Source organism: Oncorhynchus mykiss, chromosome 13 (assembly GCF_057628025.1).
Source record: "Oncorhynchus mykiss isolate SJ-2025 chromosome 13, ASM5762802v1, whole genome shotgun sequence".
Classification (NCBI taxonomy): Eukaryota; Metazoa; Chordata; class Actinopteri; order Salmoniformes; family Salmonidae; genus Oncorhynchus; species Oncorhynchus mykiss.
The window spans coordinates 72,893,090-72,907,555 of record NC_143034.1 but is presented as its reverse complement, the minus strand read 5'-3'; the positions used below and the strand labels follow the sequence as shown (position 1 = coordinate 72,907,555).

Below are 14,466 nucleotides of genomic sequence, written 5' to 3'. Positions count from 1 at the left end.
TGTATTTGTTTATGGATCCATATTTCCAAAACCTATTTATTCAATGTCATTGTTTCACAGGGGACACTCCTAACCGTTGCTCTCTCAGTGGGAGGGACTTATCTGGGGAGCCTCAACAACATCATGTTGCTGACGAGACAAATAATCTCTCCAGATCAGAACATCTCAAGAAACACCAGCAGAGACGTACAGGGAAGAAACCTCACCACTGCTGCTCTGACTGTGGGAAGAGTTTCACTAGAAGGAGTGGCTTCATTATTCACCAGTGGATTCACACTGGAGAGAAACCTTACAGATGTTCAGTGTGGGAAGAGTTTCTCTGCTTCTAACACCTTCAAATCTCATCTGAGAATTCATACAGGGGAGAAGCCTTACCCCTGCCTTGATTGTGGGAAAAGCTTTGATAGTGTAGGAGCCCTAACCATACCCAAGCTAACACACGCAGGAGTGAAGCCTTATAGCTGTGATCAGTGTGGGAAGAGCTTCGCTGTTGCTTACAACCTGAATAGACACAATACAACACACGCTGGAGAGAAAGAAGCCTTATTGCTGTGATCAGTGTGGGAAGAGCTTCAGTCAATCAGGGAGCCTGAATTCACACCAGCGAACAAACCTTAGGTCTGTCTATGAACAGTCATATCCATCTCCCATTGTCAAACAGTTGCCTTAGTCTGATCACCATGGTAACCTCTGTGGAGCATACTATGCAGCTCTGATCTAGGATCAGGTCTCCCCTGTGTCTATGTAATATCACACATCGGGATCTAAGTGGATAAATGTTCTCATAGGAAATGTCATAGTGGACCTGTGGGGGGATGTTGATAATTGTATCTTCTTTCATGTACTCATGATACTATTATTATTAAATGTCATTATGTAGAATAATGTTTCAACAATAGGTGTATATTCATGTATTCAATTTAATATGAATTCAATCCATTATCTTCTAAATAGGAAGTTAATATAAAAATATAAAATTAAAGTGGTATCTAAATTGATTAAAATGATACTAAAACTAATCCATAATATATTGAATAATAATATTCATGAGGTCAAGGAAAGAACTATGTATGCTGTCTTGTAGCAACGGTTAATGTAATAACAGATTTATAATGTAATAAAACCAGTAAATGTAACATCTTGTTGGTTAATATGATAAAATGTTGAATTGTTATAGTAATAACTTTTTCCACTTAATGTAATAAGTTACATTATCAGTCAGGTGAGTAACGTAATAACTTAAACCGATCATGTAATAACACCTAAACCAATGTTTTATGTTACTACACTAATGTTAATGCACATACCACCCTCCACCAATTGCAAACCTACACACACACACTTGTACACAAACACTAATCTTCAAATTGTATTTGTCACATACACATATTTAGCAGATCGTGCCGACTGTATTGATAAAAGTTACCTTCTCTGAGAGAGATTTACACGGTTCTCAAAATGTCTCGCCAGGGTAAGCCTATTGGAAATCACCTATTGGGGAAAATGAAAGGTGGAAAACAATTGGACCCATTTCCCTGTTTGGCCACTAGGTTTTATGGGTATTATGACTCGTCCACGGTGGGGCTCTATAGAGGGAAATAGTAATGCCATCATTTTATAGGCACTAATTTTGCCATGGTTCGCTGGACAAAGCCTATGGGGAAATGAATGGTGTTTTTGTATAGTGTTTGGATAAATGCAGACAATAAGGTCTGTGGAAACACAGGTTTAGATGCTATACAATCTATCAGCGAATGTCACTTGTGAATTTTGACGTATTTAAGTAATTTAAAAAAGCACATCACAAAGGCTTCATAATTCATAAAGGTCATATTAACTGACTGCTATTATCTCATAGAACAAAAACGTACAAGATCTCCTCAGCCTGTGCTAACTTATTTTCGCCGTTAATTCCAAAACCCAAATTTTTCCCCAATAATTTTTCCCATTGGGATGGCTGAAGGAGCCAAAAGTAACTCATTTCCGAGTTTTAAGACTACAAGCTGAAGAGCTCATATTGCGCGACATTGACATGATTGGTTTACGGTAAGTGAGGCGGTACTTCCTGTATAAACACAAACTCCTTTCCTTGACAACTTCCTTCCAGCAGTGTGTATCAGGGAGATTTCTAGATGTGAGAAGTGTGCAGGAGGACCTGAGAGAAAGGAATGTGTAGTATTGATGTAAAACGTTGTGTGTATAAACGGTAGGGGTACACATGGAGCTGGAGATCAGATGTGTCCGGTGAGAGAAAGACAGGTTGAGGTTACCAGGATCACAGTAGTGCAGAAGGTGGTGTATGCTGAGGCAGTGAAGGGAGTAGTAGAGGAAGATGGGTCCAGGGTGAAGGATCCTAAGAGGATACCTGTGATTAGGCCGAGGTCAATAGAGAGTGATAAGAATAACATGCTTCAGTAAGATTCATTTTTTTGGTGTTCATGGCCATGGTTGTCAGGAATAGAATGTAAAACACAGTGGATAGATGTTGTGGTGGCAGCTGTTGAGAAGTACTTGGATGTACAATATTTTACTGCAGAGTTACAAGGCGTTTTGAACGATAATATCCCGTCCTCCCAGTCTGCTGGTCTGGTGTTGAATCAGAGGGCCAAAGTAGTGGAATAATGATGTTTAAATGGGTGTAGGGTTAGTTGGTTGGGCATTTTTTTCAAAGGTGTAATAATTTCCTTCTACAGAATAGAACAACAAAATAGTAAGCTGATAAACAGACAAATCAGTAGGTGGCGACATGCACTTATAACAATTGTATGCGAAGCGCTAGAATACAAAGAAGAAGAAGGCCGTTTCCTTTTTAACAGCCCTTGAATCGCTGGAAGTCTTGACTTCGACCACGGTTGCATTGCTGTAAATGGACACTGAAGACGTCGGATTGAACATACATCGGGTTTTACTGGTTCACTGCACGGATAGCGCTGCTGCAATCAGTCTGGTATTTTATAGGCGTCCATTACTGGGCCTTAGAGAATTACAACTATCTGGACTCTCGAAGAGGACGTTGTTCCAACAGACTCTCGGGTAGAGTTAGACGATAACAGATAACATGATTCTCGATTAATAGGGTGTTGAACATTTTATTGACTTTAATAGATCAGGTAAAATATTATCCAGGATCTTTCTAAACTAAGATTAGGCTACATCAGACACTTATTTGTCACCACTTAAGTTTTGATATTGATAATGACGTCTGATCGCTCTGGTCTGGCTGTTTTTTATCTGAATTCTGCAACAAAGAAAGTAACAGTAGTGTGGGATAGTTACAGATTTACTGTTTTTATTTGTAGAAACGCTGAAGAAAGAATAGCTTCAATGATGGATCGGGTAAGTTTAGTTTACTTTTATTAACAGTATGCCTAATGTGGTGTATAACATGTCTAGTTATCATCTTTGATCTTCCATACCCATTAGTTTAATTTGAACAACTGGACAAAATAAACCAATGGTAGCAATAAAACCCAGGGAATGTTGTCCTTCAGCAAAGTAGCCTACTAGCCTAAAGCGCACACATTGATACAAGACAATGCGCAACGAGCAGGTAAAGTCAGAACCATGGAGAAATAATGAGGCCAAGCTACACCTTGCAGTAGCGGTAAAATCACCAGGAAGCCAAGGCAGAAAAATAGCCGTATTTCAACCTGCGTGTTGTGATAATTGCGTTGTTTGCTCTATAACCTTTTAGTTAATATGCATTGACAAGACAGTGGCAGAATAAATTCAACCACACGTTTTGTTCAGTCATACATTTTGCATGTAACAAAGTTACATGACCTTATGCATGGTCAAGCCAGTTATTGTTTCCGACATTTTAAAACTACTAAATAACTATTGATTTATTTACCGCAAGTCGCAAAGAAAACGGGCTGCCTCCACTATTCCAGCATTACCTCAGGTGCACATTTCCGTTCATTTAAGAACCAATGATGTGCTTCCTTTTTGTGTCATTTCTGATACGAATTTATTTTCAACTTCATCTCAGAGTTCTAACCTGGTCAGCATCTCTGTTGCTTGGCAACAATACAGCTGCTATTAGCTAACGTTAGCTTGTTTGTCCAAAGTCCAGCAGCTAGCCTCTGTAGCTAGCTAACAGGCAATGAAAGGTGTAATTGTTTCTGGAAGGTTTGTTAAAAAATTGACTAAAGTTACCTAACAGACAAGAACAGCTTACGATAGCTAGTTCATGTCCAAACGGCAGTCCTACATTTTTCCACAAAACATAATTAGCTAGCTAACGTTACATCAGTTAAAAACAAAATTGTCACGCTGTTACCTTACAATGCAATACAATGAACTTTTGCAACTTGTAATTATTCTAATCAAAAGGAAAGACTTTTAGATTTCTACAAAACCATCCAACTTTATTATTAATTACGGCAGTAATGGAGCGTTAAGGGTCACCAGATGGTGTAGAGCAAAAAGCCCAAATAAGCAGGGTTAGGTTACTACTTTTTATAGTCCTCCTGAGTCCTCATAAGTAACAGATTTGTGAAATTATACAAGGGTACAGACAGTAACAGACAGCAAGATTTACATGGCGCCAGATGTCTGTCTCTAGGTCATTTACTGCTTGTTTATACAGAAATTATAATACAACATTGGACACTAGATCCTTCCCTCAACAGATGAAAGCGTCCATTTGCGATGTGGAAGAGAAACTGGAGGGAGAGTTCCCCTGGCCCTGGCAGACCAGCATTTCACACAGACACTAATCATGCAGTGGAATGTAGTTTAGGTTTTATCACCAAGGCATTGTAAATAAACTGCCAGCATTAAGCCTCAGAGGCTCCTCTCAGGCAACAGACAGTGTGAAAGTACTAATTGAAGAATATTCTAATAAAAGGTAATTTGAATAACAATGTTGTAATTTATACCAAACACTAGCTAGCTATGACATCGCCGAAGTCAAGGATCGGTAGGATAGTCAGTTTTAGGAGGGCATGTTTGGTGGCGTGAATAGGAAGCCGATTCTAGATTTAATTTTGGATTGGAAATGTTTAATATGAGTCTGGAAGTAAAGTTTACAGTCTAGCCAGACACCTAGGTGTTTGTAGTTGTCCACATATTCTAAGTCAGAACCGTCCAGAGTAGTGATGCTAGTCGGGCGGATGAACAGTTGAAGAGCATGCATTTAGCTTTACTAGCATTTAAGAGCAGTTGGAGGCCACGGAAGGAGTGTTGTATGGCATTGAAGCTCGTTTGCAGGTTTGTTAACACAGTCAGTTCTTGAAAAGATGTACGTAGAAAACAACGGCACAAGATGGCAGCTTCAGCAAGTCCCATTACTTTGTTTGTACCGATCCTCACGTTGAGAGCATAGCAGGAGGTACACATTCTTGTGGCCTTAGAGCTTGTGTTATTTGTTTATGTAACAGTAAAGACTTTACGCCCTCGCCCCGACCTGGGCGCGAACCAGGGACGCTCTGCACACATCAACAGTCACCCTTCGAAGCATCGTGACCCATCGCTCCACAAAAGCCGCGGCCCTTGCAGAGCAAGGGGAACCACTACTTCAAGGTCTCAGAGCAAGTGACGTCACCGATTGAAACGCCACTAGCGTGCACCACCGCTAACTAGCTAGCCATTTCACATCGGCTACATTTAGAAGGGACAAATGTATATAGAATGTTGTCATCTGCGTAGAGGTGGATCAGGGAATCACCCGCAGCAAGAATGACATCATTGATATATGCAGAGAAGAGAGTCAGCCCGAGAATTGAACCCTGTGGTACCCCCATAGAGACTGCCAGAGGTCTAGACAACAGGCCCTCCGTTTTGACACACTGAACTATCTGAGAAGTAGTTGGTGAACCAGGCGAGGCAGTCATTTGAGAAACCAAGGCTGTTGAGTCTGCCAATAAGAATACGGGGTACGCAACACAAGCTCACAGAATGGGACCGCCGAGTACTGAAGCGCGTAGCACGTAAAAATCGTTTGTCCTCAGTTCCAACATTTCATACTAAACTGCCTCTGGACGCAATGTCAGCATAATAACTGTTGGTCGGGAGTTTCATGAAATTGGTTTCCATAGCTGAGCAGCAGCACACAAGCCTAAGATCACCATGCGCAATGCGAAGCGTCGGCTGGAGCGGTGTAAGGCTCGCCGCCGACGGACAAATCTGGGTTTGGTGGATGCCAGGAGAATGCTACCTGCCCCAATGCATAGTGCCAACTGTAAAGTTTGGTGGAGGAGGAATAATTGTCTGGGACTGTTTTTCATGGTTCGGGCTAGGCCCCTTAGTTCCAGTGAAGGGAATTCTTAACGCTATAGCATACAATGACATTCTGCCCTTCCAACTTTGTGGTAACAGTTTGGGGAAGGCCCTTTCCTGTTTCCGCATGACAATGCTCCTGTGCACAAAGTGAGGTCAATACAGAAATGTTTTGTCGAGATTGGTGTGGAAGAACTTCACTGGCCCGCACAGAGCCCTGTCCTCAACCCCATCAAACACCTTTGGGAGGAATTAGAATCCAGACCCCGAGCCAGGCCTAAACGGCCAACATCAATGCCCAACCTCACTAATGTTCGTGGCTGAATTGAAGCAAGTCCCAACAGCAATGCGCCAACATCTAGTGGAAAGCCTTCCCAGCAGAGTGGAGGCTGTTATAGCAGCAAAAGGGGGACCAACTCCATATTAATGCCTGTGATTTTGTTAAGAGTTGTTCGACGAGCAGGTGTCCCTATACCTTTGGTCATGTAGTGTATTATGGGATAGTCGTGTAAATGCAACACAGGGACACTGAAAGTCAATCTTAAAATAATCATTGTTTATTATCAGCATGCTGGAGAGGTCAGTCAAACGTAGAAGTATAAAGTACCGTTCTGAAGGTATCTCCCTCAGGGCAGTCCCGTTAGATCTCTTATAGACTGGTTACAGACACGTTACATAGTCATAGTTCATAGGGTTGGTTCTGGCACGTGTCTGGGGTTGGTTCTGGCATGTCTGGCACCGCCTCCTGTCTTAACTTATAGAACTTATTCTGGGCCTTCTGACAGATGGTCCTGAGGAGGGGGTCATGTTGCCCCTCTTCATATCTTGACCAAGTACAGGCAGGAACCAAGGATTATTAGACAAGATGAACATTTTCAAGGCTGCTCTTCACATGATAACATTTTCCATCACAGGATGTATAGACATTATGTGGATGGAAAATGTACTATATCTGTAGAATACATAGGATCGAATAGTGTGTGGTGTGTGTGTATATATACAGAAATAGTTGAATAGCATGGCCTTGACTAGAATACAGTATATACATATGAAGTGGGTAACAGTATGTAAACATTATTCAAGTGACCAGTATTCCATGTCTACGTACATAGGGTAGCACAACCGGGTGGTAGTCAGCTAGTGACAAAGTTCAGGGCAGGGTACTGGGTGGACACCGGCTAGTGATGGCTTTTGTCATGATGTTGCCCTCTTTGGGTACAGCAAGCCCCATCCCCCTGCCTGCCTCCTTCAACTAGGCTGCTATGGTCAGAGAAGTCGTAAATTCCTTGAAGATATTATCTCCTCATGGCCACAGTATAGAGAGAGTGAATTTTCATAGAAAACAAAGGAATTTCTTCCACCTCACAGAACTTGAGGTCCGAACAACATTTATGTTCTGGAGAATGTATAAAAGATCGGTGAAGAATCCAGCTACGAACTGGTCCATTTGGTACAATTTTGTGGGGCTCATGGGAGACGGTGTGGCCACATTACCATAACGCTGTTTATATAATAGCCTCAGATATGAGGTTTACATCTAATTGTTTGTATAAGATGAATGAGTGAGGATGATACTGTTTGTAAAATTGTGTAATGTGATTTTGTACTTTTTATTGAAGGAAACTCCAATTCCCTTTGGAGTTTAACTAAATCAGAAGACCGCCCATGAGCCCAGTTAGGGTCGGGCATCCTGGGACAGCACTTTTCTGCAATTCCGAATAAAACCCCAACTTCGAGAAATTCTCAGTAGACCATGTTTTTCTCAATCACGAGAGGACAAAAAGGTTGCAGACAGGGAGAGGGGGATGGGGCTTGCTGTTCCCAAAGAGGGCAACGTCATGACAGTTGGATATTTGTCAACGGCCATTCCAGTGGTGTGGAGCTTGGGGTGGGTGAGGGGCTAATGCCCCCCAAACCCTGATTATATACATGTATAGGATAACATAACTCTGCAACGCTTTAGGCTAGAAACAAACTGTAAAAGGCAACAGAAAGCGGTGGCTCTATTGTTCATGGGGATAACTGTATACATTTACATTCATTTAATTCAGGGTGGAAGGTAAAACCAAATAATTGATGGATTTAGCTCTAAATACTACATCATTATGAGCAGCAGTAGTTCAGGTGTTTTGCTTTTTCCTCTGGTTATTACGACAAATCACGGTTTCGCAGGTGTTGGCATTCGCCAACATTTTGGAAAGGGGAGGGGACATTCGGCCCATATCTTGAGAGGGTGGAGCTCTTCCTTCTAGCATCTGTTAAGCTCTCATCCTAACACGTATGAACTCAGAACTAAATCGTGCGGCTGACCAATTACATGAGACATTAGTTCTGGGTTAACCAAGATTGGCTCAGGGGTGAAAGATGTGTTCAACTCCAATGAATACTCAAAGGTTCTGAACATAAGACAGGAGGCATTACAAGTGTACTACTTCCATTTAGAAAAATTAGAAGTGTTATACGTTTTTACATTTGTAAAAAAAATCTACCACTGACATTTGAAAAATTTGCTGAAGTGATTGAAGTGTAAAGTAGTGAACGATTACACACTTCAGGAGAAAGAAGGTATTATAAAGTAATCAAATGTTTGGTCTAATGATATTCTATGTACAATACTTTCTGTGGTCACCAGGACAGAGCTAGTCCGTCCCCCTCCAACCTGCCGGAGTCCCCTGGTCACAACTCTCCTGGTAGCGCCTTACTGCTGGATCTGAAGAGGGTGTCTGTGCGGCTGGTCGACTGCAGGAAAACAGCAGGGCAGAGTGGAACTGTGAGAGAAGGACACGAGGAGGGAGATTTGATATCATCAAGTAAGAACAATGGGGGGGGGTGGGGGGGTGGATGAGACCACAATATGATTCTGTAATTTCTGTTAATTGATTGATAAACAGTAAACACTCAGTGGCCAGTAAATTGTCGATCCAGTTTCGTGAACGGAGGGGGGTGTCCTTAATAAACGGGCCACTCCACTGAGTGTATATTGATGATCAGGGCCACTAATTGTAAGGTTGCTGGTTAGAATCTCTAGGTGAAAAATCTGTCCATGTGCCCTTGAGCAAGGTACTTAACCCTAATTGCTGCTGTAATTCTCTCTGGATCAGAGTGTCTGCGAAATAACAAACTTATTTATTCACACATATTTCCAAAACCGAATTATTCAATGTCTTTCACAGGGGACACCCCTAACTCTCGTTCTCTCAGTGGGAGGAGCTTATCATCTGGGGAGCCTCAGCCACATGATGTGGCTGAAGAGACAGAGAAGAGTCTCTCCAAATCAGAACATCTCAAGAAACACCAGCAGAGATGTACAGGGAAGAAACCTCACCACTGCTGCTCTGACTGTGGGAAGAATTTCACAAGCCGAAGTGGCTTCATTATTCACCAGCGGATTCACACAGGAAAGAAACCGCACTGCTGCTCTCAGTGTGGGAAGAGTTTCACTGCTTCTCAAACCTTAAAATATCATCTGAGAATTCATTCAGGGGAGAGGCCTTACCCCTGCCTTGATTGTGGGAAAAGCTTTGCTTTTTTGGGCGCCCTAAACATACACAAGCTAACACACACTGGAGTGAAGCCTTATAGCTGTGATCAATGTGGGAAGAGTTTCAGTCAGTCTGGCCACCTGACAACACACCAACTAACACACACTGGAGTGAAGCCTTTTAGCTGTGATCAGTGTGGGAAGAGCTTTGCTCTAACTTCCTCCCTGACTAGACACCAGCGTACACACACTGGAGAGAAACCTTATGTCTGTCTATGTGGGAAGAGCTTTGCTGTAGCTTCCAATCTGACTACACACCAGCGAACACACACCAGAGATAAGCCTTATAGTTGTTATCAGTGTGGAAAGAGCTTTGCTTCTTCAGAAACACTAATTATACACCAGCGCATACACACAGCAAAGAAACCTTTTTGCTGTGGTCAGTGTGGGAAGAGCTTTGCTGTAGCTTTCTCCCTGATTATACACCAGCGAACACACACTGGCGAGAAGCCTTATACCTGTGATCAGTGTGGGAAGAGCTTCAGTCAATCAGTACACCTGAATACACACCAGCGAACACACACTGGAGAGAAACCTTATACCTGTGATCAGTGTGGGAAGAGCTTCAGTCAATCAGGAAACCTAAATTCACACCAGCAAACACACACTGGAGAGAAACCTTAGATGTGTGGAAAGCTTTGTTCATTTAGGGCCTATGTGGAAAAACACCAGAAAACTGAAAATGTCTTGTATTTAATTTGCCTCCTATCTGACACCGGTTCCAGATCCCTAAATAAAAGGATCAATAGAAAACATCTAGTGAACAGTCATCTCTCCATCTCTTTCTTAAAACAGTTTATTTAGTCTGATCACCATTAACCTGTTTGGAACATACAGTTGAAGTCGGAAGTATACATACATCTTAGCCATAAAACATTTAAACTCAGTTGTTCACAATTCCTGACATTTAATCCTAGTAAAAATTCCCTGTCTTAGGTCAGTTAGGATCACCACTTTATTTTAAGAATGTGAAATGTCAGAATAATCGTAGAATGATTTATTTCAGCTTTTATTTCTTTCATCACATTCCCAGTGGGTCAGAAGGTTACATACACTCAATTAGTATTTGGTAGCATTGCCTTTAATTTGTTTAACGTGGGTCAAACGTTTTGGGTAGCCTTCCACAAGCTTCCCACAATAAGTTGGGTGAATTTTGGCCCATTCCTCCTGACAGAGCTGGTGTAACTGAGTCAGGTTTGTAGACCTCCTTGCTCGCACATGCTTTTTCAGTTCTGCCCACACATTTTCTATAGGATTGAAGTCAGGGCTTTGTGATGGCCACTCCAATACCTTGACTTTATTGTCCTTAAGCCATTTTGCCACAACTTTGGAAGTATGCTTGGGGTCATTGTCCATTTGGAAGACCTCCAACCTAAGTGTATGTAAACTTCCGACTTCAACTGTAGATGCAGTAAAGAAGTCAATCGAACTCGAGCAAAACAATGGAATTGCCATGGAAATGTGTGGGAGAAAAAGGCCATGGGGGAATAATCCAGAATCTCTTCATTGCTCCCCAGCAAAATTATCCTACGTTTAGACTATTGTTTATATGTGTATGTCACAATATATTGAGGTACAAATCAGAGTATAATGCTTGTATGCCAACCCCAACGAGCAAATGTTAATTTCATATTCCCCAGTCAACTGCATTACAGTTAAAAATGATTGACTACCACCACCAGATACTAGCTATGCTAACCGGAGTAAGCATTTAGAAGTCACTTTTAAACGTTATCCTGCAAAAACAGCCAAATATATCCAAATTGGACTTAAGTAACAACATTGTGAGCCTGTTACAATACATATAGTGCATTCGGAAAGTATTCAGACCCAGTGACGATTTTCCACATTTGGTTACATTACAGCCTTATTCTAAAATGTATGAAATACTCTTACAATTCAGTGTTTATCAATGAATTATCTGAGAGTCCTTACACATTGCAACAGATCCTTTATAGCAAAGACACACATAGCCAGACAGCATTGGCTATAAATTATCGTTCAGCTTTGTCTCCTAAACTATGTTATTTTCTCGCTCTCAGGACCATAAAACAAAACCTATCAACAGGCATATATCAAATACCCCCTCCTTGACAAGATCACAGAGACACAGTGACTGGCACACAGACATTGTGGAGCCAAGAGATAATTGATTTAAAAGATATGTTTACATATGAAGACAAGCTTGACCCCTCCCCTCTCTGCGGCCCAAGTAACTGACCCCATGTCAGAGAACAGATAACTGCAACCGGCCAACAGTATTATCCAAAAATAGACATTCTGATGAGAAGTAACTTACAAGCATATAATGAATATAAAACATCTTACCCATGTTACCAACAAATTCTGATTATTCCCCAACAGAGGGGGGAAATCAAGGGGTCTGAATTAAGGCTGACCCCAAATTAGTCGATTGTTTGGTTGTCAGACTGTTGGTTTTAGTCAAGTAGTAACGTGTGTCTCACACACATACATTTTCGGATCAAGCATGAGTAGGCTTTTAGTCTAGGCCTCCAATAGATTAGTTACCTGAGATGGGCTTTTAGTCTAGGCCTCCAATAGATTAGTTACCTGAGATAGGCGCAAATATATATATACTCCTCCCAAATTTTGTGACAATGTGGAGGGCTCTTTAGCTCCGTGTTGATGGTACATCCTGTAGAAAACAAACTCACTTCTTGCACTGTTTCGCGAAGAGCAAGAAGTATGAATTCCCTGACTTCTTCTGAGGTCGTATCACCATAAATGCTGCATGACCAATGCAGATGTCGGGTGGACCATAGAGCGCCCAGATGCACAATGTGCTTCTCTCTCCTGCCAATTTGTGCACATTCATTGTTTCATTCATGACTTCATTGTGTGAATTGTTTGCGTTTCATATCACTTCCCCATTACATATCACCAGTAGTGCATTCAAACGTTAATTCCTAATCTACAATGTTTGTTACTTTGGTTACAGTAATTTCTGTTAATACATTCAATATAATTATTACAGTCTTCCCGGTATTATTGTCGGAGTCGACAGATTGTTTGCAGACCGCACAACCTATGCTGCACTTGTGAGAAACAAGTTTTGGTTGATTTCATTCCATTTATGAGTTTTGTTATTTTAGTCAGTCTTTTGTTTGGAGCCTCCTGTCAATGTTGAGTAAGGACCCACATGCATAGAAGTAGGCCTATAGGCTACCTGGCCTGCGGGCAAATGTACATAAATGTGCCCATTTGGAGATCTGATAGTATTTCTGGTTGGCTTAACGCACCATCCCTAATGACCTGTTGAGCTACTCTAAGTAATGTTGTCTTCTTCACCTCAAACAGCAAGCAACCAAAGTCTGTTTTTACATCCATTGAGAATTTCAATAGTTAATCATTGTATTTGGAAAATCTTTCCAGCTCTCTCACTTTAAATAACCAGTGTGAAAAGATAAAATGCCATGCTCTGATCTAGTGGAAATGTCATCATAATAGGCCTACCTGATCACTTCTTATCAGTGCTTGACTTGGACTGAAACAGGTTCCGGTACTCATGCTGGTACTGTTTATATTTTGGTGCAGAAGCTCTGCAATACTTTTGAGCTAATATTCTACAAGACTAACAGAAGCTCAAGCAGTAGAACATTTTAAGGTGCCGGTACTCAGCTCCATTGAGCTCCTGCCGAAGTGTCTTATCCCTTGTGCAAATGACCTACAGCTGTGTCTATCCAGAGCTCATTGGAACAGGAAACTGAGGGTTCATCTCATCTTTTTCTTCGTGTTGCAAATTCGCTAGCATAAGCTTCGAGCCGGACCCAAGTTAATAGTTGATATAAGTTTGTTGCAGACAGGCCATATGTCGCCAATGTGATTCATAGGATATTTAATTTTTTAAAATCAGGATATTTTCTACCTGCAGGCTGCAATGTTTATTTTTTGGCTTTATGTAGGCTATTTTTACATAGTTGGCAATTGCAAAATAAGTTACTTTTTAGGTTTGTACCATTTATTAAGATTTGGCTAGGTTTGATTAACCACATGATAAATCTGCATATGAAAACCATCACTGGCACGCAGATCGGTAGAAATTGTAAGATATATTGGCATTCCACATGAGAAAGGTGCCAACTCCTCCTGAAGCCCATTACTGGCAACTTCAGGAGAGTAATGGCAGAATCGGAGAAAGCCAGCAGGAGCGGGAGGAGAATAGTTGGATCAGGTACGTTTTTTTTATCTAGATCTCTGGCGCCCTCGAGGCATTTGCCTTATTTCATCAAACCGTAAACTTAGATCATCAGATAAGCTCAGTGCATATAGTTAATTTTATTAAAACACATTGGGTGTGTCTATATGTAGAAAAATACACTTTGAAACATTTAGATCAATCAGTTGGTCAAAAGAACAGATGAATTTCGGTCTACAGAATTTTTTTTGTCGGGATAGCCCTACTCTGAATACTTTCCAGATGCTGTATATCATGACGATTTGACGAATATCCACTTTGTTAGATCAGATTTGTTGAACGGTCTTCATTCCATTGACTCCTTTACTGCATCTATAATATGCAGCTCTGATCTAGAAGCAGGTTTGCCATGTCCATGCAATATCACGCATTGGCATCTAAATGGATAAATGTTATATATTATATTGATTAAAAGTCACCTTGTCCGACAGAGATTAACATGGTTATAAAAAAATGTATTTCCAGGGTAGGCCTACATGAAACACAG

At 41.3% G+C, this 14,466-nt stretch overlaps 2 protein-coding genes across 2 annotated transcripts in view; one reads left to right on the top strand and one right to left on the bottom strand.

The window, feature by feature from the left end:
- Positions 1–14,466, bottom strand: part of LOC110513420 (uncharacterized) — a 199,117-nt gene that overhangs the window by 28,852 nt on the left and 155,799 nt on the right. The window lies entirely within an intron of this gene.
- On the top strand, positions 2,788–10,516 carry LOC110511881 (uncharacterized). The gene is made up of 4 exons (XM_036939306.2): positions 2,788–3,110; positions 3,300–3,336; positions 8,855–9,032; positions 9,396–10,516. The coding sequence occupies exons 2-4, from the start codon at positions 3,325–3,327 to the stop codon at positions 10,385–10,387; spliced, it is 1,182 nt and encodes a 393-aa protein (XP_036795201.2). The 5' UTR covers positions 2,788–3,110; positions 3,300–3,324; the 3' UTR covers positions 10,388–10,516.

What these genes read in the sequence shown, in the direction of transcription:
- LOC110511881 (XM_036939306.2), top strand. An exon ending in GGGAGATTTGATATCATCAA is followed by an intron (nt 9,033 to 9,395) that starts GTAAGAACAATG and finishes TGTCTTTCACAG; the next exon opens with GGGACACCCCTAACTCTCGT.